Source organism: Pantherophis guttatus, chromosome 1, assembly GCF_059756535.1.
Source record: "Pantherophis guttatus breed Tessera chromosome 1, ASM5975653v1, whole genome shotgun sequence".
NCBI classification, from domain to species: Eukaryota; Metazoa; Chordata; class Lepidosauria; order Squamata; family Colubridae; genus Pantherophis; species Pantherophis guttatus.
This window is the reverse complement of record NC_142063.1, coordinates 67,650,921-67,676,783: the sequence shown is the minus strand read 5'-3', so window position 1 is coordinate 67,676,783 and position 25,863 is coordinate 67,650,921. Positions and strand designations below refer to the sequence as shown.

Here is a 25,863-nt window from a genome sequence, read left to right as displayed (position 1 = left end):
CAATAAATTCTTTGGATAAAACAGCAGTCTTAATAGATCACTCCTATTTAGCAGAAATGAGCTAAGGGGAAAATAAAACATAAAAAATTACAATCGCCGCACCAAACTTGCTCTCCATGCAAGCGTGTTAGGTTTCTGCCCAGCTGAGGTGTGGGAATCCACTCTGCCGCGCCTATCAGCTGGGCTAAAACCCAAAAAATAAAGGTAGGAATAAAGCGGGGGCGGGCAGGAGGGCCCAGCTCCCAGTCACAGAGAACCGGTTCGGTGACGTCACATCGTCACCACTACCCGCTCGGCTAAATCGGGCTGAACTGGGCGCAACCCACCACTGCTTATGATCATTGCAGCATCCCATGGTCACATGACATTTGGCAACTGACTCATATTGAGTCAGTTGCAGTGTCCTGGGGGCCGTGTGATCCCCTTTTGCAATCTTCTGACAAGCAAAGTCAAATGAGGAAGCCAGATATACTTAACAATTGTGCTGCTACGATAATTTAACAATTGCAGTGATTCACTTAACAATTATGGCAAGAAAGATTGTAAAATGGGGGAAAATTCACTTAACAAATGCCTCACTTAGCAACAGAAAATTTGGGCTCAATTGTGATCATCAGTTGAGGACTGCCTGTGTTTTTTACTATTTTATTGTATTTTATATTGCAGTCTGCTATGAGTCTAACCACATGCAAATTAAATGTTACTATCTGCTTAATTGTGACCGATTCTTGTGATTTTCTGGCTGTATGCACATTTTCCAATCTTGTACAGCTTCTTTCAGTTTTTTTATGCTCTGGCTGGTGTCAGGTTTGATGATTTGTAGCCACCATTTTTTTGGGTGGCCTCATTTCCTTTTATTGTTGACTATTCTGAGCATAATTGCCTTTTCCAATGTGCTTGATCACATTACATGGCTGAAATTTTGTGATTTTGCCTTTCAGTGATGTTTTATACACTCTAGCACTTGTTTGCATAGGAGTATTCTCTGACACTACAGCTCAAACAAATTGATTTTCCTCCTAATCTTTTCATGGCCCAACTTTTGCTATTCTATGTAGCTATGGGGAAAATGATTGTGCTGACTAATCTACATATAGTTGCCAGGCTGAGTCCATAGGTCTACAGATAATCCTTGCTTTTCCATACTCAAGTGTATTCAAATTAAATAAATGTCAATTGAATTTCATTAAGATTTATTTTTAGGGACGTTCTATAATAAAAGTATAAATACCCTGTTTCCCCCAAAATAAGACATCCCCTAATAATAAGCCCAATTGGACTTTTGAGCGCATGCACTAAAATAAGCCCCCCCTGAAAATATTTAAATGCAGGCACAGCCGGTCCCCGCCATTTCCTCTGATTTCCTGCACGCTCCCCAAAATAATAAGACCTCCCCAAAAATAAGGCCAAGTGCTTATTTCGGGCTTCAAAAAAATATAAGACAGGGTCTTATTTTTGGGGAAACTACGGTATTATTGAACATTGGACCACAATGATTCTATTACACATGCTGTTAACCTTTTTTTATCTGGATGCACAACATTTTGCATAGTTCAGTTCTACTTATAAAAGCATTTTTACAAAATCTTTTTTTTTCTTTTTTCATAAAATTGGTGTGAATAAAGATAAGAGTGTTTAACCCAACATTCTAAATGTTAACAGAAACATTCTAAACAAATAGCAAAATGTGATTCACAATTTAGAGGGAATAGTTTTTAAAAATAATAATAATAAAATATGTAAAATATTTTTTTATTTTATTAAAATAAAAAATATTGTAAAATTTAAAAATAAAATAACACAGCAAGTAAATATTGAATTTAACTGTTGGCAGTGGTTTTTTTTTTCATTCCTAAATCACTACCAAGATGGTAAAAATACTGTTGTAAACTTTATTACACTTTTCCTTTTTACAAAGTACTAAAGTTAAAAAACACTCAAACATCACAAAACATTTAAATATGCAATATTTTACATATAAACATAATTTGTCCACCAACAAAATATTAGACAAGGGAGATATCCTAGAGGTTTTGTTGTAAGAATGTCAACATTACAGATTCAAGATGAGCCTGCATAAAGATGCGTGTTAATAATGCTGCCTTCATTGAAACTGAAGACTTTCGTCAGTCAGTATAATGGAATAAAAAATTAATATACCCTTTGATCATTTCTAAAAAATTAGGAGACTATTCTATACCCAATGTTCAATTACTTAAGTGCCTTAAAGATAGCTCCTCTTACTCATATTAGCATTCCTTTCCTGCAGTATATGTTTCAAAATTGCATCAACTACAATATATACTTTATTCTATTATAAAATAGTCTCTCAGAAATAAAAGGCAGTGCAAAGCACTACTGGAAAAATACAGAAAAAAAAACAATAGAGGAACCACATTACAGTTTTGCACTATAGTTTGTAGAAGAAAGGCTAACTATTTCTGTTTTCTATAGTTTAAACAAAGATGTAATCACTCTAGTACTGTATGCTTGATAGTTGACAAATTTTTTTTTCCAAAGAAGAACAAACTATTGGACAATTGCTCTTTTATTTTTTGGAATTGCTGCAGGATATTGGAGTAGATTACAACTAATCTGATTGACCATTCTCTTCAAATAGTTGGCTCCCACTGGAACGCTGGACAAAACCACAGAAATTTCCTCATGGCTGAGAACAGAAAATGCATATATACAAATTGATTAAGAAAACATTTCTGATAAACTTTTTCCCAGAAATAAGGTATATACCATTACCCAGATATTCATCTTTGTTTTTACTCACCCAAGATTTCCTGTGCATTTTTGGATAGTGAAAACTATTGGAGATGTTGGATAATTGGCAGATAAAGAGAGTTCAACTTCAAACTTTGCAAGAGGCGTAGAACTGGAGAACAAAAGGCTTACACTACAACATATGAAAAAAACAGATACATAAAGTTAATAATTATGTATGTTACTAACCAAGCAAAATTCCTCGGTCATATGAAATAATTGGGAGAAGCAATCAGCTTTAGAATGAAAAATTGTGAACGTGGATGGATAACTATCTTTCATCCAAACTAGAGTGAAATGCTCCCGGTTTGGACCGGATCGACTGATCCGGTAGCGATGATGGCCGGTAGTTTGGAGAACCGGTAGAGATGGCAGCTGGAGGCTCCGCCTACCCACCTTAGCCTCTGCAGCCCACTGGCCCCTCTTGCCCTTCTTTCTGGGGGCAGCGCTTTTGCTTGTTGGGCCACTTCCCTGCAGCACTTCTGCTGGTGCCACCACGCAAGCCTCCCATGACGAAAAAGAGGGAAAAAGCAAAGCGGTTGGCTGCAGAGCTGCCAGCTTCAGGAAGTGGCCCAACGCGGCTGGCTGCCAGGGAAGGCAAGCACCCGAAAGTTACTGGAGCTACTCTCCTTCTTGAATGTGCCGCCACCATCGCCGCCCTGGTCCATGCGCCGGCTGCGCAAGCGCACACCATTTATTTCATTCATTCATCAGTGGTAGGTTGGGTGTGCGCTTGCACAGCTGGCGCATGGACCAGGGCGGCGATGGTGGCGGCACATTCAAGAAGGAGAGCAGCTCCGGTAACTTTTGGGTGCTTGCCTTCTCTGGCAGCCAGCCGCAGGAGAAAGGTAAGGAGTAGGACATGCCGCGTTGGAGAATGTTGCATTCTCCAACCTGGTTGAGGCAGGCGGTGAGCAGGTGGCAGCTCCGGGGCTTCAGTGAATGGCACGTCTCTGGGCCCCAGCCCCCGACCCAAAGCGAAGGGTGGTGAGAGGGCGGCAGAATAGAAATTTAAAATGTTTTCCTACCGGGTTCTGTGGGCGTGGCTTGGTGGGGGGGGTGTCTTGTGACTGAGTGGGCGTGGCTGTGAGTGACATTGAGTTGGCCAAGCCCACTTAGTCACAGGACACCTCCCTAAGCCATGCCCACAGAACCGGTTGGGAAAAATTTTAGATTTCACCCCTGACCCAAACCAAATGGTATAGTGATAATCTGAACTGGATTCTAAATTAATAATTTGGTAAATAATAAATAAAGGTGAATTCGGCCTATTTACAGTAACTTCATCATGTAAACCAGAGGTGGGAAATTAATTTTCCTAAGGGGCCACATGAGAAACTGGGACTGTTGTGGAGGGCCACTACTGCCCACTCTGCTGCCATCTCCGCTGTGGGCTGGATATGGCCCATGGGCTTAAAATGTCCAGGTCTGATGTAGACAATCATGAACATATTCAACTTGTTCTCTCTCACAGACTATTTTACATTGTTTTTTACTGAATGTTCCACTGGCCAGGTTTCAGATGGTGTTATCAGCTGTGCCTCTCCTAGAATAGAATGACATGTCTGCTTACCATGATTTAATAACATCCTGGATTCATTGGTATATAATAATGTGTTATAAATAGGCTACTCTTGAAAAATGTTTCAAAATTTCATGGACTATTAATGTTTTTTTTAAAAAAATGGAATTGCTAATTCTTAGGAATCTTTGTTTGCTTCCACTTTATTTCTGGAGACATTTTGAATAATATGAAATTATAGAGCCATAAATGGTCAGAAACTTAATAAAGTTCCTTAATAAATATACCTTGCAGATATTCTAATATATTACTGTTTTAATTGTGTTTTCATTGTTGCATCCCATTATATCCATCTATAATAATTCAATGAGAGGTGGTATACAAAGTATCATTATCATAAATAACTAAAACTGTTACCAAAACCCCTTATTATTTTCTCACAGTAAGCCACATACATAAATTGTGTGAGTATTAAGAGCTTCTTTCAACTCTTTATTACTAAAAAACCTCTCTGCCAGATCTGCCTGTTGGATGTGCTTGTTTTTAGGTTGTCTGTCAAATTTTATGTTCATAACAACTTTTTAGCTTGTATTTTGTTTACTATTTATTTTAATCTTGTTCTGAAATCCACTATTTCTCTGTTCTTTTATTTACTGCATTTTTATGAATTTTGTAAGGTTTATACCATATTGGATAACTGCATTTTTGTTCCTTAATATGCCCCTTGAATTCTATTTACCAAAAAATGTTCAACTTTTTTTCTACCTTCAGCAAAGCGGATTATGACTCCTGATTGCCTGGACAAATCCGTCCAGTTTTCTTGGCTGCAATTTCAGAAATGATTTGTCATTGCCTTTGTACTAGGCTGAGGGAAAGTGACTGATTTTTCCCTGGCTCACTTTGTGCCTAAGGCAGGAACTAGAACTCATAGCCTCTTTGTTTCCAGCCCTGGACCTTTAATCATTTCCAATCTGCCTCTTGTTCTAAAATGCACCATTATAAAAATTCAGTATTGTCAGTTAAGCATAAAACTATGAAGTAATTTGGCTGAAATATAATATGCATTTACAAACTGGGAAGAGGTGTTTTTTTAAAAAAATACATATGCACGTATGCACGAATACATATGTACGCATGCACGAAGCATACAAGCAGAAGTAGATTAGACAAGCACTTACTTTGTGTTATTCACTTCAGTCTTCAGCAAGTAAAATTTTCCACCCCATTTGTTCAGAAATTCTATCTCTTCTCCCAGAAGTTGACAGCGGTTTACCACGAGAGACAGATCATGCAGTATCTGGTTTAACAATCAAAATAAAAGTAATCTTAACATCCTAATACACACATAGATTTTCTAGAAAATATGCCTATGGAGCTTCTCAGTCATCCAGGTCATGGTTGTCCCAAAGGTGCTTTTTCAAGGGGCAACTGGACTTTCTGGTTTTTCTTTAAAGATGTTTCCCTTCTCATTCAAGAGGTCTGAAGAAGCTTCTTAGATGAGAAGCAAAACATCTTCAAAGAAAAACCAGAAAGTCCAGTTGCCTCTTGAAAAAAGCACCTTTGGGACATCTAGAAAATATGGTTTGTCAAAATGAACTTTTCATCAAAAAATTATTGTGATTTTAGTCTTCAGTCTCCTCTCATCATCCTCATCCTTATCCTCACCGCCAACATCTCCATTATTCAGAATATATGGAAAAAAGTGGTAGAGGTGCAGGGCATTGGGTACTAATAATTGGCTAACCCTGCCTCCCTCCTAACTTATTCTTTTTCAATTCTCCTGACAGCAGTTGTCTTTTGGCAAAACAAGTGGCTGGAACCAACCTGTTACGAGTAATATATGGCTCAATATATCACAGATAAAGGTATGGCTTTTCTATACCAGGGGTCCCCACCACCGCTGCCGGTTTGCAGAGCCAGAAAGGTTGGGGACCTCTGTTCTATATTAAAAGCACTCTAAAGGCAGCATGTAGAACAATAAAGCAGACAATAAGAAAAAATTGCATTACTTAGCTTCTTTAAATAACTAAAGGCAATCAGTCAGCTAAATGTTACTGCTACTAAGATAAAAATAATACTCTAGTCTAACCCATAGTTATACATTAAAATAATATCCAGATTTTTTCCCCAAGAATGTATAAGTTTCACTATAAATTTCTGACGTCTTTGTTCGTCTCATAAGCGTCACGAACCAATAAAATATAAATTTGAAGAGTTTTAAGAGCTTTACTGTCATGCCTGCTTTATTCTACATTAGTGTACAAATTCTAGACTTCCTTATAATTAGTTCCTTACCTGAGAAAGTTGATACACTGTTGAGCATTTCTTTTGCCATGAATTTTGACTGTCTATAAACTGAAAGATAAGCTTATGCACTAGTTTTGCAGTAGGTGCAGCTTTTGTTTCTGGAAAAAAAATCAAGTATAAAAGTTATCAAAACTTAAAGTTATATTTAAATCATTTCATGTTATTTTATTTATTTATTAATCACATTTATATGGCTGCCCATCTCACACAAAGTGACTCCTGGTGGCATATAACAACTGAATAAAATAACAGACAATGTTTTAATCATTAATATTCTATGCATATGTCTCCTTTATATAGTTTTACCAAGGACCTGTGCATTATCAGTTACTTGTAAAATCTTCCATTTCCCCACAACTTTGACTATTATTTTCCTAATGCAAAGAATATACTGCAGAAGAAATTAAAATTAAAATTAGAAAGCAAAGATTCCTGATATCAGTCTGTTTTTCCTAGTTTCTTCCATTTCAACAATATGTTTCTCATGAGGCTCTGGATATTCCTTAAGATAATAAAATACTGCAATCTTACCATCCAATAATGTTTCAAAATTCAGACTAACAATCTCCCAGTAGAACTTGTTTTGGAAAGTAGCATCATCTACAAAAAAGCACACACAGTGTGAAGCACATCTTCAAAATGGGGTTACTCCATTTCTAGTAATGTATAGAGTTTGTATTACAAATAGTAATCAGATTTATTCACTTCTGAATAAACTGGATAACCTCCTATACATATTTCCAATGTTGAGGAATATTTATATGGAGAGGCAACTTGTTATGTCAACCTCTACCCTAAAGCTATCCAGTTAGGCACCCCCTGACCATTCAGTATTTACATCTATCCTTCTAGTGCAAAATGTTCCATTACAATAAAAAATACAATTTCACAAAATAGTGGTATATTATAGCCACAATGAACAGTTAAATTCAAATAATTTTAAACAGTTTTTATATAAGCGCCATAGAAGGCAGGTAAGAGTTCTTGCTATTTTGCAGCTTACCTAAGGGCCATTTAAATCCCACAGTGAGCTCAATAGAATCATAAAGGAAAGTAAATACTGCCTGGTGATCATTCCATTCCTTTACTACCCACTCAGAGAAGCTGCAAGAAGAAAACATCACACAATCACAGATTAATTGAAGAGAAAATATTAGAAAGACAAGATACGGACACATATTAATTTTTGCTATTAATGCTCTTTTCACTCTTGGAAAGTGAAGTGTTTCTACACTAGGCTGCGAGTGCTACTAATATTAATCAGTTCTGTATTTCTTTCTTTAAAATACTTTTTTTCTTTGGGAGAAAAAAGGTAAAAAAAAAAATAGGTTCCAAGTGGGAGAGGAACCTTCATTCCAGGAAGGAATCAGAATTCTTTAGTCAAAGTCTTGTGCAGAAGATCCAAAACAAACTCAGACTTTCACAGATTAGGAGAGAATTTCTAGCAACATCAGTGTCTCTTTGAGATTGTAAGATTAAGTCAATTAGATTGGTCTAGTGGTTAAGGCACAGGTTAGAAAGTGAGGGATGATGAGTTAAAGGCCCACCTTTGTTATGAAAGCCACCTGGGTGACCTTGGGCCTCTCAGTTCAACCCACCTCACAGGATTGTTGTTATGGGGAAAAGAGGAAGAGGAAAGTGTATTGAATATGTTTACTGCCTTTCGTTATTTGTAAAAATAATAAAGGCGAGATACAAGTAAAATAAAAATAACATAAAATAAACACTGTCAGTTAATTTTAAAACCATGCAGAGACTTGCCTATATACACATCCCCACATAAATACTGAAACAGAGAACTTGGTCTGTTAACTACTGTTGGCAAACTCATGAGTTTTATTTTCCTAGACTATTTTATCAACATAAAATAGTTTTTTAGAGTGAGTAATTATATTGTCATCTCTCAATGAGAATGAACAGTAGTCATGAAATAATCAAATTAAACTTTAGACAATTCTCTGTCAATTGAGACCATCTTGTGATCACAGTTAAGTTCCCAAAGGGACAGCATATATTGGGACAGTTATAATTAGAGGATGAATGGCATTACAAGAAAATCCTCTTTAATTTACTTACTTGTATTTCTCGGTAAGTTCTTGGCAACTTCTTACGTCTTTTTGAAGCTGGTTGATTTCAGACGTTATCTGTTGTTTTTTATCACTAAGATCTGACTGGTCTCTGCAAAAATGCAACATGTGAATAAAATAGTGGTGTTAAAAGGCGACATATTTTATAGATTGCAAATATGGGGTATTTTGATGTTAAATATTACCTTTGAAGATTATCTTCTTGGGATTTGTAATTTTCTAGTTCTAAAATTAAAGAAAAATACTTTTAAAATCTGGCAATAGAATACAAATAAAGCTATTTCTTCTAATTAAACACATCCAGTCCCAAATAATTCTATTTTTCCTTCCAAGATAAAATTATTGGAACTTCCATGCAGCTGTAATTTCCATTCCATTCTCCAATCCCTCAAAAGTAGGTAATGCTAATATGCAATTGTGTTCATGCCTGCAAATTTTGTGCAATACTAAGAACAAGCGTCCCATCCTAAGCAGCTCCAGGACTCTAGAAAAAGATTATTTCACTTTCCCCACTCCAAGGGACACAACATAAGTAAAATAGCTTGCCTATCCTTACTTCATATTGTATGAGTTTATCTGCATAGAGAATATCTGCAAATATTCGGAGTGATTATTAAAGGGTGGGCAGAGGGAGCAAATCCTGAAAGATCTGTTAGGACAATTTAACTTTAGAAGACAATGTGAAATGACAGTCCTTGCAAATAGGAAATAGACCATCCACAAACTCAACAGAGCTGCAACATTTTCAAAGGAAGTATTAATTTGGCTATATTTAAATAAAATGCAGCCAAGTCAGAAATAAATTAGTTCAACCTGGAAAGGTGGAAAGGTTACCCCTCTATAGAGGCCTCCTGGGTGGCAGAGAAGGACATGCAGGCCACCCGACTACTCGAAAGTTTTACAAAACCTATCCCCACAAATCAGGGGGGAGGGATGGAATCCAGGCACCCATGACAAGCAACCACGACTAATATATATGTGCTTACTGTCTTCCAGGTACGGCCCTAGTAGGGGGACTCCAATCGGTTTATCATACCTGGGGGAGAGGGGGGAATTGGAGAGTGAGGCAGCAGGAACAGCTGAGCGGCAGCTTGCCGGGCAGTGGCTCGGAGAGCGACAAGGTTTACAGCTGGGACAGCTTCGACTTCTACCGGGTTCGGCGGCAATGGCAGTGTTACCACATGCAGAGCTGACCGGTGGCCTCCCGGAACCCAGCTGGCCGGCACTGGATGCAATGGTGTAATGGAGCAGCAGCAGGCTACAGACCAGGGGATAGACTGGGGCACTGGATGATGGGAGATGACCGAGCTGCCTGCTGTAAAGGAACTGGATGCTGATGCTGGATGGTGGTTGAGTGGGTGGGGCTGAGGGGGTGTGGTCCCACCTTCAAAAAGTCCTGGGAGGTGGTAGCTCCCAGCGCTGACTTTACAACAGACTGCTATTGTTACGTACTCAATTTGTGCCAGGGCTCCGCCATGAATAAACTCTAATTCTATGGTTCCAGAGTGTGTTTGCTTCTGTGTTAACTAGGCTTAGGGATTTGGACAATTAAGAGTAAGAGAGGTAAACTCTGACTAACAATGCATACTCTGCTAGCAAACAGGTATCAGTAAGTTACATGTACTTCAAATATTCCCTATATAAACTCTATGTAGGAATTCATCACAGTTTACTTTATCAGGTTTATATGATTTCAATAATCAGGAGATTCTGAATGGTTTACACTCTTACCATATGTAGACTAGATTAAAACAGCAAAAACAATTAAACAATAATTCCATCTAAAATATTTGTTAAGAAATTATAAAAGCCATATAATCACACAGGAGGAATACTATTAAAATAATATAATTTTTATTTTTTAGTAGTAATAGAGCCCAATGTTCTTGTTTGCCTGAAATGTTTTTGTAAAAGAACACTATTATAAATATCACCCTCATCTATTGAAAATTAATTCTGAATCTTTTATCTCATTTAACTAAAAAAGCCTACTTACCTCTCTCAATATGTTTTACTTTGGTTTCATGTTCCTCCGTGGCATAATTGGCAACCAACTTAGAATCATCCAGAGTAGCAGTTTCTAAAAATCAGGTAATGTTTAACAAAGTCATGTATCCAAAACTATAACTTACATTATCAAAGAGTTTAGCAGAAAATGCATTTTGTAAAGTAATATGCTTCCAATTTTGAAGTTGAGTAGTTTAGTAACTAAACAAAAATGCTAAAATGCTTCTGGTAAGTATAAATTATAGATACAGCTTTTATTTTTACTATATTGCACCTATAGTTCGATATAATTAGAATTTAAAAAAACAAGACTTCCATATTCCATTGGTTTCAGGAGGACTGATGTACACCTACATCACTGCAACATAGAAACTAATTTTAGTAAACAATGGTTTACAATCCATCAAAAACTTAATGTTTGTACACTCCATCTTAAAAAGAGACAGACCAGATGCAGGCTTAATATTATTTGGGGTGGAATGAGTCTGGTACATTGTGATGTTATTGTGCTGTTACACTGGATCAAAACCTAACCTTTAAAAGACGTTGTTGCGATTTAAAGCAAAAGAACACTACTCGCAATAATCTCCTTAGAAAGTTGGCTAGAACCACTTAGAGCACCCACTTTACTACTCTGCAAATGACTGCCCTTGCATTATGTTGTTTGTCAAGATAATACGCTTGCCCTGTCTGAGGCTACTCTGTGCACGCTATCAGATAGATAGGGAGCCTAGCGATATGTGTTGCATAGTTACTGGATGTTTGCGCCCCACCCCTCTTGATAAACTATGTATCTGGTGGGGTGTGGATGGAATAGCCCCACAAGTGTCAGGAGGAGTGTGGCACAAGACCTGGAATATGGAAAGGTGTTATGTGATCTGGCACAGCCATTATTTGGCCAAATACCCCCTATAAAAAAATTGAAATCAAGGAGGTTTTTTAAGATACAAATCGTTACTACATCTCAAACAGAAAGATTAAAAAGATGGAAATCTCAAGTAATTGGATAGAATCGCTTCAGTTGAGCTGCCTGGAGATGTGGAAGAGGAGTGGACGGTCTAGAGGTGTTTAAACAGACTGGGCATTGGTTTGGCTAGAATTAAAGATTACATGGGAAAATGGGAGTTTCTCCCTGAGGATGAGGATATTCACTACAAATGTGGCACTATTCAGACAAGTATCCATCTTTTACAGTGCTCTCTGGGACCAACTTGCACACAGAATGACTTGCTGGTCGGAAATATCTCTGCCATTAACGTGGCCTGGTATTGGGCTAGAACTATATACATACATATATTATTAAAGTTTTTAAATATTAAATTAATAATTTCTCCTTTTCTAGTTCCTGCATTTCTGACACCAGACAAGACAAGAAACTAATTTCACAAGAAGTTCCATTTATAAATAAGGTAGTTCACCTATCATTAATATTCAGAGAAGCCAAAGATGATATAATCAAAATGTTCATTTTGCAGATCACATCTAGCTACATATATCCCTTTCTTGAATTCCTTTATCTTTTAAAAACAATATTCAACAAATTATTTAAAAAAATCACATTGTAGTGTCTTTCTGTCGGTCAGTCTGTCTACCTACCTATCATATCAGCATCATGAGATACTGTGAAAATTAATCAGCCTACCACAACACAGATTAAATAAACTGAGGTCATGACCAGAAGGCCTGAAAATCAGCTGGCCGGCACGTGCATGCGCATTGGAGCTGAGCTAGGGCAATGCTCGCGTGCCCACAGATATGGCCCCACATGCCAACTGTGGCAGACATGCCATAAATTTGCCATCACGGGGCTAGGGCATAAACTTTGTGGAAACCATATATTGTGCCAAATTTTTATTGTAATTTTATTGTAATTTTTATTGTAATAGAAGTTTGCTATAAATTTAGGAAAGCAAGCAACTTATATTAACTCAAGAAGACTGAATTGTCTAAAAATTTTTAAAGTTGTACCTTTCTCCAAAGCAAAAAGACAGCTATCCATTTCTTTCAGAAGTTCATCCATTTTAGCTAATCTTGATTGTAGTTTTTCACATTGCAGCTTATATAATAAAGAACATATTTTTTATTTGTAATGTAACTATTTATATTATAGTCACTCTAAAGTTAATACTGATTAATGTTTGTTTGCTAATGCCAAAATAAAAAATGTAATCATATTCAAATATTACATAAAGTATTGGGTGATGTATCAAGGAAAGGACAGATCTGACACACATACATATTTAATGGCTGCATAATCAGGGTCTCCAGTCTATTCAAGATATGCAAAATGAAAATGGTAATGTCTGCTTCTAACTGACATATTAAAAATTAAGAAAACAAAGGATTTGCTACACTTTTTGTTACATTATTTATAGAAGAAGATTAAAATGAGTTTTGTACTATTATGGGAAAAGCTAACAATGAACAATGCTAGTAACAATGTAAATAATTATAGTAGGCCAATCACATTATATCATTGCAAATTTAAATTTAGATGGAAATTGTATCGTGCAATTCATCTACATGAATTGTGCATTTCTATTTTATTCTTTGTTGAAGATATTTAAAAAGTAATTATTCCAATTAGGGAGTATTGAGCTAATTATATATTATTTGCAAGTAAATTTACAATTTGCTCAAGTTACATTTTATTTGGGACAAGGTAATTTGAATTCAAATCCCTGTTCAGATATAAATTTCATCTTGGAATAGTCAGCAACACGGATTATATATAATGTTAAACCACAATGTACTTTGCTTGTTTTTCTAGGACCAAGCTATTACATTTCAGACTACCTTATAAAACTGCATTGTAAAGGAAAAAAGATAGCTTATAAGGAAGGCAAAAATACAAAAATAGAATTCTTAATACCATAAATAATTTACCTTTGCATGGTGCACCAATTTCACATATAATTTTGCTTTTCCTTTGTGAGCAAGAACTTTACTTTTCTTGGTGAAACGGGATTTCATTTTGTTCAGCTCAGCACCAAAACCACTCAGCTGCAATGAAATTAAACTTTCCTTATCTTAGCTTATAATTCATCAGCAGCATGCCAGTCACAATGGATTGAATTCAAATGTTGGCCACCTCAAACAGCTATAGAAACAATTTTTCTTATCGACCTCTTTCCAAAACACTTGTTTTGAACTCCCAAATGTAGTATTGAATGAATTGGTGGAATCTCCTGAATTAACTTTATCATATAGATGATTTGGAAACAAGAGGTCTATCGCAAGCTTCTGTTCAATTTCTAAGGATACCCCCAGCCTCATTTCAATCAATCAATCAGAATAGAGCTGGTAGGGACCTTGGAGGTCTTCTAGTCCAACCCCCTCCTCAAGCAGGAGACCCTACACAATTTGAGACAAGCTGCTATCCAGTTTCTTCTTAAAATCCTCCAGTTATGAAGCACCCAAAACTTCTGAAAGCAAGCTGTTCCACTAGTTAATTGTTCTCACTGATTAGTTTCCAACCATTGTTTCTTGTCTTGCCTTCTGATGCTTTGGAAAATAGGTTGACCCCCTCTTCTTTGTGACAGCCTTTCAAATACTGAAATATTGCTATCATGTTACCCATCACTTCAACATCTCTATTCTATTTAAAAAATCTCCTTAGTAGCGTTTTTCTGGAAGACTTTTGTGGAATTGATAAAAATATCTGCTTCTACAAGACCTATTAAGAGCATCCAAATTTCTCATCTGTTGAATAATGAAAGCAAAGTAAATGTCCTAAAATGTTTAATACCTTTGAAAAAGGAATTCATTTTAGTATTTACAGAGCATTATAATACCACTCCTCTTAAAAAGAGATCTGAGATCTGAGAATAGTACTGGGTATAGATTCTTTCAAATGCTTTCAGTAATTAATTATACTGATTTGGGCACTCTATTCACATTATTCTTCAGAAGACTATTGCCCTGATGTTTCCCTTCTACTATCAAAGCTCCTCCTTTACTAATTTTACTTAGTCGTCTACTTCAATAATTTAAAAGTTATACTCCCAGAGAGAGTAAAAGAGCCTCACCCTTTTAGTGCTCCAACAAGTTTACTGAAAATAAAATGTCTTAACACATTTTAAATTTTTATTTAAAGTTATTCAATCTAAAAGAATAGCCCATTTATCAATTAAGAATGAGCATGTAGTAACTATCTGTTCATATTTTTCTTATATCTGTTTACATATTGATTTCATTTATATAAAACTATTTTTAAAGTGAGTATATACAAGCAATTTCTATACAAAGTGCCATTGAAAAATAACCAAATACATAAATTAAGATAAGTTATTGACATGTCTCAATAATTACAATTTAGCAGAATAAGTCAGTTGTCTATACCTCTTCCTTTGAACAAGTTTTCATTACTTCCCAAAAACTTTTATTCATATTCGCCAGAGGTTTATCTTGGTCAGCTGCATGAAGTTTTAATCTGAAATACAAACAAACATCTGTGCTAGTCTGCTGATAGAAAGCAGAAATAACTTGGCTGGGATCTAGTAAAACAAAGGGTGACTATATCAGCTTTTCCTGCAGTATCACTACAACACTTTCAGGGATTTTTAAAGTAAGGTTTCAGATACCCTAATATAAACAGCTTGAAAGAGTTGTTGGGGGCTCCTCTCTATTTAATTATACACATAAAGCTTTCTAATGCTTCCAAGAAATGCTTGGAACTTTGGGAATATCTATGAACTAACAGCCTATTTAATCTACATCTTATTTGGATTTCTCAACTGTGTCACAGAGATGTGCTGGATTGCACTCATAATGTTTAATGATACTTATCTCTAATTTCACTCACTTCTGCTTTGCCTACATGTCTAAACACAAAAAAACTGTAGAACTATTCAGAGAACAGAACCAGGATGATTTATTTTTTTTTTAATAATTAAACTTTATTGAGATTTTCTTTAAAAAAAACAAACAAAAAACAAAGGACAAAAACAAAAGAGAAATAAGAGGAAAAAACAAACAAACATTCAAACAATAACATGAAACAACATATACATAATATAGCTTTTCAATTTGTATCGGATGTGCAGTGTTTTAACTATTTCCATAGATAATACTTGGTGACATTTTAACTCACTTTTAACCATTATTTAATACACCTTTAGATCTTTCTTTCATTCTATCATGCAACCACTTGTACCACCTTTCCCACACCATATAGTAAACTGACTTTTCATCATTTAATTCATAGGTTAATTTAGACATCTCTGCGCACTCAAGTATTTTCTTAATTGTAAGCTCTTCTGGTGGTTGAATTTTCTCTTTCCAATACTGTGCGTATGCCAATCTAGCGGCTGTAATTATATGGATCATTAAATGCATCATTTCCTTTCTATATGGCTTCTTTATTATTCCCAGGAGGAAAATCTCTGGTGTTAATGCAATATCTTCATCAGTTATTTCATATAACCATCTCCTAATTTTATTCCAGTATCCTTTTGCTTCTGGGCATGTCCACCACATGTGAAAGAAGGTGCCTTGACCGTGGCCACATTTCCAACAATTGGGATGTATATTGGGATATATCTTCGCTAGTCTGGCCGGGGCTAAGTACCATCTATGAAACATTTTGTAATGGTTTTCCTTATATGTCACCGCTCTAGTCAATTTAAGATTTCTGTTCCATGCCTCCTCCAGGATGATTATTAATAGACATATTACATTACTCTTGTAGTCAGCTCTAATTTTGAGGATTTCTACAAAGGTGTTTTTACAGGACATCTACTATACAGCAAGAAAGCAGGCATTTCGAAGGGCAGCATATTTGTGATTATGGGATATTTCTTTTTTTAAAAAAAAATACATGTCCAGTATCTGCATTACAATTGTTCAATTTTTCTCAGGGATTTTGTCTAAAGCCATAGTGTGCTGCATAGCGATCAATCCATAGGTAGTAAGTAATTTACAGTTCAAATTTGCTCTCCTTCTATCCTTGCTTTTTAGTGACATTATTAGAAGTTTTCCCTAAGCACAACTATGGGATAAAAAAAGCTAAATATACAGGTAATCCTCAAATAAGCATTTGTTTAGTTCAAAGTTATAATGGCACTGAAAAAAGTAACTTATGACTGGTTTTCACACTTAGACCATTGCAGTATCCCCATTGTCACATGATCAAAATTCAGACGCTGGGCAACTGGCATGTATTTATGACCGTTGCATTTGCCCGGGGTCATGTGATCAACTTTTGTGACCTTCTGAAAGCAAAGTCAATGGAGAAGCTAGATTCACTTAACAACTGTGATACTGACTTAACAACTGCAGTGATTAGCTTAACAACTGTGGCAAGAAATGTTGTACAATGGAGTAAAACTCACTTAACTGTTTTGCTTAGTAATAAAAATTTTCGGCTCAATTGTGGCATTAGTTGAGGTCCACCTATGAAGAAGAAATTGTCTTTCTGTATGCAGAAACTCCCAGAATCTAAGAGATTTTATTCTATGCACAAAATATTCCATACACAGAAAAAGAGAGTTTTGTGGTCTATGTCCAAACTGAGATGTGTTTTGGGCACATGTTCTGTCTGTAAGCAGATAGAATAGAGGGTTGTTTTGTTCTGGATTTTGACTGAAATACATATGTTCCAGGAAAAAAAAAAGCCAAAACCAAAGCATTTCCTTGATAATATATGTAGACATCAATGGCAGCAGCTGAAGAGAAGCAGGAATCTAGGGGTCTGGAAGCCTGTTCTTAATGCTTAAATAACTGAATTAAGGAACAGGTTAATATACAGGTAATCCTTGACTTACAACCATATATTTAATGATGGTTTGAAGTGACAACGGCCTTGGAAAAAGCGACTTATGATCTATCCTCAAAGTTATGATCATCGCACCATCCCTATGGTCACATGATTACAATTTGGATGCTGAGCAACTGGGTCATATTTATGATGGTTGCATCATCTTGAAGCCACATGATCGCAATTTGCAAACTTCCCAGTCAGTTGGGAAAGCTGAATTCGCTGAAGGTCCATGAGATTTATTTAATGACATGTTTTGCTAAATGACTGCGGTAAAGATGGCTGTAATATCCGGTTTGGTCATGTGATGACCGCATTGCTTAGTGACTAAAATTCGGTTCCAAGTTGTGATTGTAAATCAAGGATTACCTATGCTTGTTTAATATATTGGCTGTAAAAGCAACGCCTGTAAAAAAAAAAAAGGCGGAAGTAGTAGAGAAGACAAAGTTGCTGGAAAGATCAGTGTTCAGGCAGGTCAGTGGAACTGGCTGTTGCACACCAGCAATGCCTGAGTTGAGGCAGGAAAAGAAAAGCACTGTGAGGAAGTGGGGAAGGTGAACTGGTGCAGATGCCAAGAAAAAGAGCAGGAGGGGACACAGGGAGTGACATGCATCAGCCTTGCAGTACTCATCTCATCAAATTGGCCAGGATCCCTTTGGATATTGTTTTGGCTATAAACTGCAAAAATCAAAACATTCCAGGCTTCGGATGGTCAATCCAAAATGAATAGAAGTAGAACTTTATTTGTGTCCAGAACAAAACGGTCTCCATTTAATGCACAGCTTTACTTTGTAATCTTTTTTATAAGAGTTCATAAGTATTTCTGAAAGAATTACAATGCACGCATTAAAGTGATCAACTGATATCAGTAATATTGCAATTCATATTAAGTTTCAAGTAGTAGATGTTAATACAAATAAAATCTGAAGAAAAATTGGAAGTATCTTACTCTTCTATTATTGTGTGAAGAGTTTGACAATCTTCCTTATAAACCTGTAATTTGGGATGATAGATGCAGTGGCTGAGAATCTTGTCTTCTGGGATAGATGATGTGTTGACTGTGGGCTATAGAGAAAACAAAACATATGTAGTTTCTTAAGAAGGAATCTAATTAGAATTAGAATGTTCCTGTTTAGAATTGAGAAAACCAATATGCTCAAAATTGAACTGGAAGCAATACAAATTGCTTCTTTCTTGGTTCAGCAATTCCAGAAGCCAAACTTGCATAAAACTAAATTAAACTTCGGCTGAACTGAATGTTACAAAAGATGTTTATAATGGCTAAATGAGACCTAGAAAGTACAATATGCATACTGATGAATCTTAAATAATCTCTAATATAAATCACTAGGCTTGTTTCAATAATAAAATCAAATCCTTATTCATATTGCAACATAGTTGCTAGGACCTTTTACACATACACACCTTGACCGGAAGGTGACTCTGGCGAGGCATTTGTATTAAAACATGGACTTGGAGAAGTGTGAAAAATTCACGAACTGTGATAGTACCTTCCAGCAATCTCTAAAATGGAAACATTTAAGTATAAACATTAGTTTGGAGTTGAAATCAAATGTCTCAATATTTTTTTAAATTATAGTTTTAATATACCCATTAACCTATAACCAAAATTTAAGAATAAAAATTAATTTAGTGTATAAAAGCATTATCTAAGATAATGGGTCAATAGACACAATTTCAGCAAAACAGGAAAAACAAAATCTAGCTAATTAAACATTATGAGAAACCTGCTACATTTCAAGGCCATTCATTATGTATCAATATATGTTTTGAAAGAGAAAGGTATAATTTAATATATACCTCTTGTAAATTTTGTTCGCAAATACTGTCCATGAGAAGCTGAGTCTCCAGTTCAATGTTTTGTTGATCTAGAAGGAAAAAAAGTAGGCGAGAGATGTGAGAAAAACATTCCACATAAATGTATATCAGTAATAATCAGCATCAGTTTACAGCCTAAATTATTTTAATTTTTACTTTATTGGGCAGAAAGTTCTGATTTTTTTCTCATTTAATATTCTGATAATCTTTGAGATAAATTAGAAGAAACACCTTATTTGTAGGGTTTATGATATGAATAATATAGTGAGAGTGAAGAAATAATTCTATAAGTATTTAAATTTAAAGTCATCTAGTTTCTCACCCTATGTTTGTAAAAAATACAATTGCCAACTTATGGCAGTGATGATAAATATTTTTTTAATCTCCACTTTGCATTCTTTTTTGTATCCTGCCTAGAGACCATAGTGGGCATGGCCAGTGATGTCATCACATCCACAGAGCAGGCAGAACCAACCAACCTTCCCAGTTTTAAAAATAAAAACAACCCTTAAGCCTTCTCAGTTCCCTTCTTAAATTCCTCGAAACTTGGTCTCAATAATTCAACCCACCCACGTAAGGAAACCAATAATTAGTTTGTCCACCCAGATTCATGGAAACAGAGGGACTAATATTATATTATCAAAAATATAATATAAATGATAGAAAATCCAGATTTGCTAGAGAGAATGTTGGTTGGGTTCAAGTTAAGACAACTTTAAAAAAGTTAACAATATCCGTCTTCCATTCTCTTCTCCCACTTTCTGACTGTCTGTGTCCAGTATCTCTGTCTCTGTCTGGTATCTCCAGACAGATCCCTTGAAAAATCATGAGCCACAAACACTTCCCTTGTTCCCCTGCTAGGCTCCAATTAAAAAAAAAGTTTATTACCTGCAGCTCTTTATTTGGAACTGTATCTATTTAGGAGGTATGGAGTATCTGATATGATAATCAATATTCTGATACTGGCATGACAAGTACAGCAGTAATTTTATGAATGAGCAGGACCACAGCACAGTAGCTACTTTGCAGCAAAATTCCACATATAGAGGAATTGTGCATAGAGCCTAAAGATTTGTTATTCCTAACAAGAACCATCTTTAGAGGGAACTATTTCTGAATAATATGAGCAATTAGTAGATAAGCTGCTTCTGAAATAAGCCCAAATACCTTCTACCAACTGAAGGAGAAACTTCCATGGCATATACAATACTGTAAAATGCCTCTACGGTATTTCAGACTGTTATTCAAGTCATTAGTTTGAAAGAAATCTTACTATTGCAACTTGTATCAACCTTAAATGAATCAAAAAGGTTGTTCTTGCTGCTTTGTTTCTTTTCCCGTTTTGTGGCCACCACTTCTGGAATATGTTTATTTTCATCAGTTTCTATGTTGTTATGAGGTACCTCTGTGCTATGAAGAATCTAAAATTAAAATAGTCATTATTCATAAAATATCAAATCACAAGAAAATATTACAAATATTTTACAGGTTATACATCTTTAGTTTAAAATTATATGTCTTTTTTCAGTTATATAACCTATTCATTATCACAATTTTTATTAGAGTATTTTTATTCTCAAGGCACAGGTGCCAGCATTATAACTGAAATAATCCATTTTCCAATATTACCCAGCTAATCTGTAGGTACTATTGATCTTCTTTAAAATAAAATCCTATTGCTGGGTAATTATTTTTTAACCCACAGATTTGCAAGAACCTATCAAAATAGTAAACTTTTACCAACCTGCTTTTGTTCTGCAGTATCATTCCAGTCCATATCTTTCTTGAGCTTTTTTCCTCCTTGAATGTTCTCATTTTCTTGATTTATAGATCTCTTTAATTTTTGATTAGTTTCAAACATTTCATTATTAACAATCATTTTTTCATATATCTCGTCAGGACATTTTTCTGGCACTTCATGACATAAAGATTCATTAGAATCCATTTCCTCTGCACATGAAGGAAGCAGTTCTTCATCTATGTAAAAAGGACACAATTTCTGGGTTATTTTGTCTGAGGAACTCTTTGTAAGTAAAGAGACTTGAGAATCTTGAATTTCTGAGTTTTTATCCAATTTGGCAGCAGGAGCGTCTATGTTGGAAAGTGCAGGTTTTCTTTTATTTGGTAATTTAGGTGGGAAGATAGCTAAGGGCATTATTCTTATTTTACTGTTATCTGTATTTAAAGGTACATTAAGAGGAATACCCTCAGTAGAACTTGAATTTATCCCTGCTTTAGAAGCCATTGCATTGGATTCAATTCTTCTGTCTTCTTTCAACTTCAAGGAGCAATCTGGCTTCATTATCAGCTTGGGTAATTCTTCACTAAGAGTGGATTCGGCATCACAAGAGAACAGAACAAGTTCTGGTTTCTTCTCAGCATCTTGTAACATTGGACAGTTGCTGGTAACACTAGATCCTTTATTTAAAATGACAGGCTCTTCCACTGGAAGTATATTTATGGGACTGGATTTCAAATCGTTATGTTGATCTTTTGAAAAGCTTCCCCATTCAGGTTTCTTTCCAATTTTGTCACCATATGGAAGAACATCCATTGCTTTTATAGCAGTATCATCTAATTGTCTTGACTGAGATAATTTTTTAAGATGTTTTTCCATTTTGTTTTCATCTAATAGGTTTTTCTCTCTGTTTAAACCCAGGGCAATTTCATCAGATAGAGTTGGCACTAGAGAGGACTTTCTGATAGGAAATATCAATTCGTTCTCTTTATTTGAATCTACAATTGAGACATTTTCCTTCATATGATTAATTTTAGCTCTGCAAGGCTCTAGTCTCTCTTTAGTATTCAAAATGTTCTGCTGTACTTGGACGATGGACTTTTCAGATGCAATTTTGTCAATATTTAATTTCTTTTCACAATCAATTATTGAAGCAGAGAATTCTACATTAGATACAGCAAGGGAATGTAACTCACATTCATTTCTATCACTCATAAACATCCTTTCAATTCCTGTTGTGTAATTGCTAGTTACCTCCATGTGCCCATCATCTGAAAAGGCAACTGTTTTTTCTTTTGACATTCTGGAAGTGTTTGGTATCTGTTTTTCAGCAGACAGCACATAGCAATTATGTTCCTTGTTGGTAACTGTGTGTTTTTTTATAAACTCCAGATCATTTGCCTTTTCCTCGTGATTCTGTTCCATATTTTTTTCTAGCCTCTCTTTCTTAACTTCCTGCAGATTCCCACAACTTATAGTATCAGAGTGCAAACTAGTAGCTTCTGTGCCATCCTGATAAGTGAATGCATTCTTTTCATTGAAAGGAAAAAGTTGTTTAGTTTGGTTAGCAATATTCTGGCAATATTCAATTGTTTTGTTATCAAATAATACTGTGTGCATATTAGTCTTTACTGGCTCATTAGCTGTTTGATTTGAAGGGAACTCCCATTCAGCATTCTTTTCTGGCTCAGTCTTATTCTTATGAAAATTTTCTTCAGGATTTTTGGCAATTGTAGGAAATCCTGCAGTATCCATATTATTCTGAACAGATATTTGCAGAATCTTTTCTTTATGGAAAACATCATCATGGTTAACTAACACCGTGTGGCATTTTGTAATCTCCATTTCATTGTGTTGTTGGGCAAAAACACTAATATTAACTGGATCTACTAAAGTAGACTCACAATTTAAATTTGTTTTCTGTCGGAAAGGTTTTAGACTATTTTTGAAAATTTCAGCTGGTAAAGATTTTGTAATTTCCATATCATGATTGCTCATAATCATGGTGTTTTCTGCAGGAACAAAACTTGAAGATTTATTTATTGTTTCATAATTATTATGTACAGACAAACTGGTTTCATTTGCAGAATCGGAAAACAATTTCTGAGGGGCCACCTTAGCATGTTGAATATCATAGTTGACTGCTACAGTATGACTTCTTGTCATTTCCATTTCATTTTCATCCAGTAAACACAGATCAGTTCCTTTCTTGGCTGATTTTACTAGAATCGCTTTGCCATTTTCTTTGTTTTTTGACTGCAAAGTCTCAAAGCCAGTATCTTTGATAGATGTCATACTTATTGGTTTAGTGATTTCCATGTCATTATTATGCACAAACATTACAGTTTTATCTGAAGGAGCAAAAGACATGCTCTTATTTACTGCCATATTATTTGATATATTAATGTTGACATTCTCTTCAAAAGGTGAAGTTTGTTCTTGAGGAGCTCTTTCTACTGCCTCTGTAAGGTTCTTCCTAAATTCTAGTTTACTGTTTGCACTCAAAGGAAATGCAACAGACGTATCACTATCTGATTCAATTGTTTTCCTTCCAGTTCCTGCACTCTGCTTTGGCACATTAAGGAAGTCAGATATACTTCTAAGAGTTTCACTTGCCACAGGATTAGTTATTTCCACATCATCATGTAATGTCAATAGGATGGTTTTATTTGAAGATACAGTTGATAGAACAGGCCTATCTTCTGCAAAAGTGACAGCATCATGATTTAATGCTACTGTGTGGCTTCTGGTAATGTCCATTTCATTCCCGTCATTGAGGGAAAACACAATAGTCCTATCTTTGGTTGGCCTAGTTCTACCAGATCTATTTGGCTTTTGCATAATCTGGGAACCAGAATTTTCTACATACTGACTTATTATACATGTTATAGGTTTAGTTTCATCCATATCATTATATACATTAGTAGTTTTGTCTACAGATTCTAAAGGAAACACTTCAGTCGTTCTATCATGCTGCAGCATGTTGTAATTTACTGGCACCGTACAGCTCTTGGTAATCTCCATTTCATTGTCTTCACTCAACGGCAATGCCATAAACTTATCAGAATCTGAATCAGTTATGCTTTTCCTACTAGCACCTGTCAACTGCTGTGGTATATCCTGGAATGGAACAGGCTTCAGAGAATTACATCTTAAGGATCCTACAGCTTTACTTATTTCCATATTCTCACTGGAAGCGAAAGTATTTTCATGTTCAGGTATTAAAGATACTGCATTGTTTGAAAGCCCAATTGTTCTATTAATTGTACTATCTCCTGTTGCTGAATTAGTCCATTTAGTGATACCAATAGTAGTATATGGCACTAATGGAATCTCTACTGGCTTTTTAAAATTCTTGGACACTTGACTTGTATTTAAGTTTATGTTTCTTGCAGAACTAAGATTTACTCTTTGATTTAAAAGTTCCATGTTACCATGATCATTTTGCTGATCTGCAGCAGTCATTTTACTGACTAAGTTAGAATGGTGCATACTGTTTAGATAGGAATTCATGGAAACATGGTTTTTTGTAATGTCCATCTCAATCTCTCTAAAATTCGTTCTATCCATTAGCTCGAAAATATCAGTTTTCTGTTTTTGAACTAAGCCATCAGCAGGGCTATCTGTTCCTTTAGAATGAACTTCCCAGATTAAACCTGTACAATTCTTGGTCATTTCCATATCTTCAGAGAAATTAGTTTTATCACCATGGAGAACAGGCACAGAAGTGACAGAAGGTCCTGTAATAGTTCCAAAACTGGTTTGTGAAGGTAAGGTGTCCCTGTTAGTTATCTTGACAGCAGAATTATGGTTAATATTTGTTTCCTTGTTATTTGCATTTATTTCACTGTGAGACATATTTGTGTTTTGCTGAATACCAAGCTGATAATTTGAAGTCCTTAGAGTACAGCTAACTGTGCTATGAGTAACTGATTTATCCTTTCCAAGATTCTGTTGTTGATTTATCATGCTACTTGTGCTAGTTCCAGATGGCAAAAGTCTTTCTGTGTTGGCAGTAATTAAATCCATACTTTCAGCACATCCTAATTGCTTTGAAGCAGAAATGGCTTTTTCAATAGATAGAGCAGAGGTTTCATCATGTTGCCTATTATCAAGTCCTCTAAAGACAGTAGTCATGTTGCAATTTTCTGTTTGCAAATGAGAACATACATTTTGTTTGGAAGAATAAGTACTTCTTTCTGAAGCTGGTCCACCTGAAGGGATAATCTCATTAAAGGGTGCTGAAAAGAGTTTAGTGGACCTTAAACTTTCCAAAAAGTCTCCTAAATTAATTTTGTCTGTCTTTTCAGTATTTGTCTTCTGCTGAGATAAATTGCTCTCATTCATTTGTACAGAGCTATATGAGAAGCAGGTTTCAGTAACTTGTGAAGCTTTTTTTCCAGGTTTTATCTGAGACAAAAATGATTCAAAATTTATCTTCTTGGGTTTGTCAGTTTCTTGACAGACTTTAGTGTCATGGGTAATCAAGATTGTGTGACCAGATGTCATATCCATTTCATTTTGTTCTGAAAAAATCAGTGTTCTATCCGTGATGTTCAACTCTTGGCTAGGGTTGGCATCAAGACACTATAAAAAAGAAGAAAGTGCTGACATTTTAACTACTAATTATATTTAAGCTATATTTTACAAACCTATGTTATATTGAAAACCAAAGCTTAGTCCTTTCTATAAATAAATTAAAATACACTACTTATTTTAAATTCAACTTTTGAATTTCATAAAAATGGGGATGGTTTGATAATTCTGGGTTCAAATGTGATTGCGTTAAACTGAAAACTGTTCCAAAAAAGAAAGAATCCTGAATTTTGAAACT

At 35.4% G+C, this 25,863-nt stretch overlaps 1 protein-coding gene across 3 annotated transcripts in view; it reads right to left on the bottom strand.

Annotated features, from left to right (window-relative positions):
- Positions 1-1,878: 1,878 nt before the first annotated feature.
- KNL1 (kinetochore scaffold 1) overlaps positions 1,879-25,863 on the bottom strand; it is a 31,484-nt gene continuing 7,499 nt past the window's right edge. For all 3 annotated transcript variants that reach the window (XM_034417850.3, XM_034417851.3, XM_060687471.2), the window contains exons 10-26: positions 21,036-25,616; positions 20,565-20,712; positions 19,274-19,341; positions 18,878-18,976; positions 18,402-18,517; positions 15,037-15,127; positions 13,582-13,698; positions 12,664-12,751; positions 10,685-10,768; positions 8,874-8,913; positions 8,678-8,779; positions 7,605-7,705; positions 7,133-7,201; positions 6,590-6,699; positions 5,473-5,591; positions 2,783-2,905; positions 1,879-2,668 (exon numbers count right to left, since the gene is read on the bottom strand). In XM_034417850.3, coding sequence (XP_034273741.2) covers positions 2,530-2,668; positions 2,783-2,905; positions 5,473-5,591; positions 6,590-6,699; positions 7,133-7,201; positions 7,605-7,705; positions 8,678-8,779; positions 8,874-8,913; positions 10,685-10,768; positions 12,664-12,751; positions 13,582-13,698; positions 15,037-15,127; positions 18,402-18,517; positions 18,878-18,976; positions 19,274-19,341; positions 20,565-20,712; positions 21,036-25,616 — 6,195 coding nt within the window. In that variant the 3' untranslated portion in view covers positions 1,879-2,529. The remainder of the gene's footprint in view (positions 2,669-2,782; positions 2,906-5,472; positions 5,592-6,589; positions 6,700-7,132; positions 7,202-7,604; positions 7,706-8,677; positions 8,780-8,873; positions 8,914-10,684; positions 10,769-12,663; positions 12,752-13,581; positions 13,699-15,036; positions 15,128-18,401; positions 18,518-18,877; positions 18,977-19,273; positions 19,342-20,564; positions 20,713-21,035; positions 25,617-25,863) is intronic.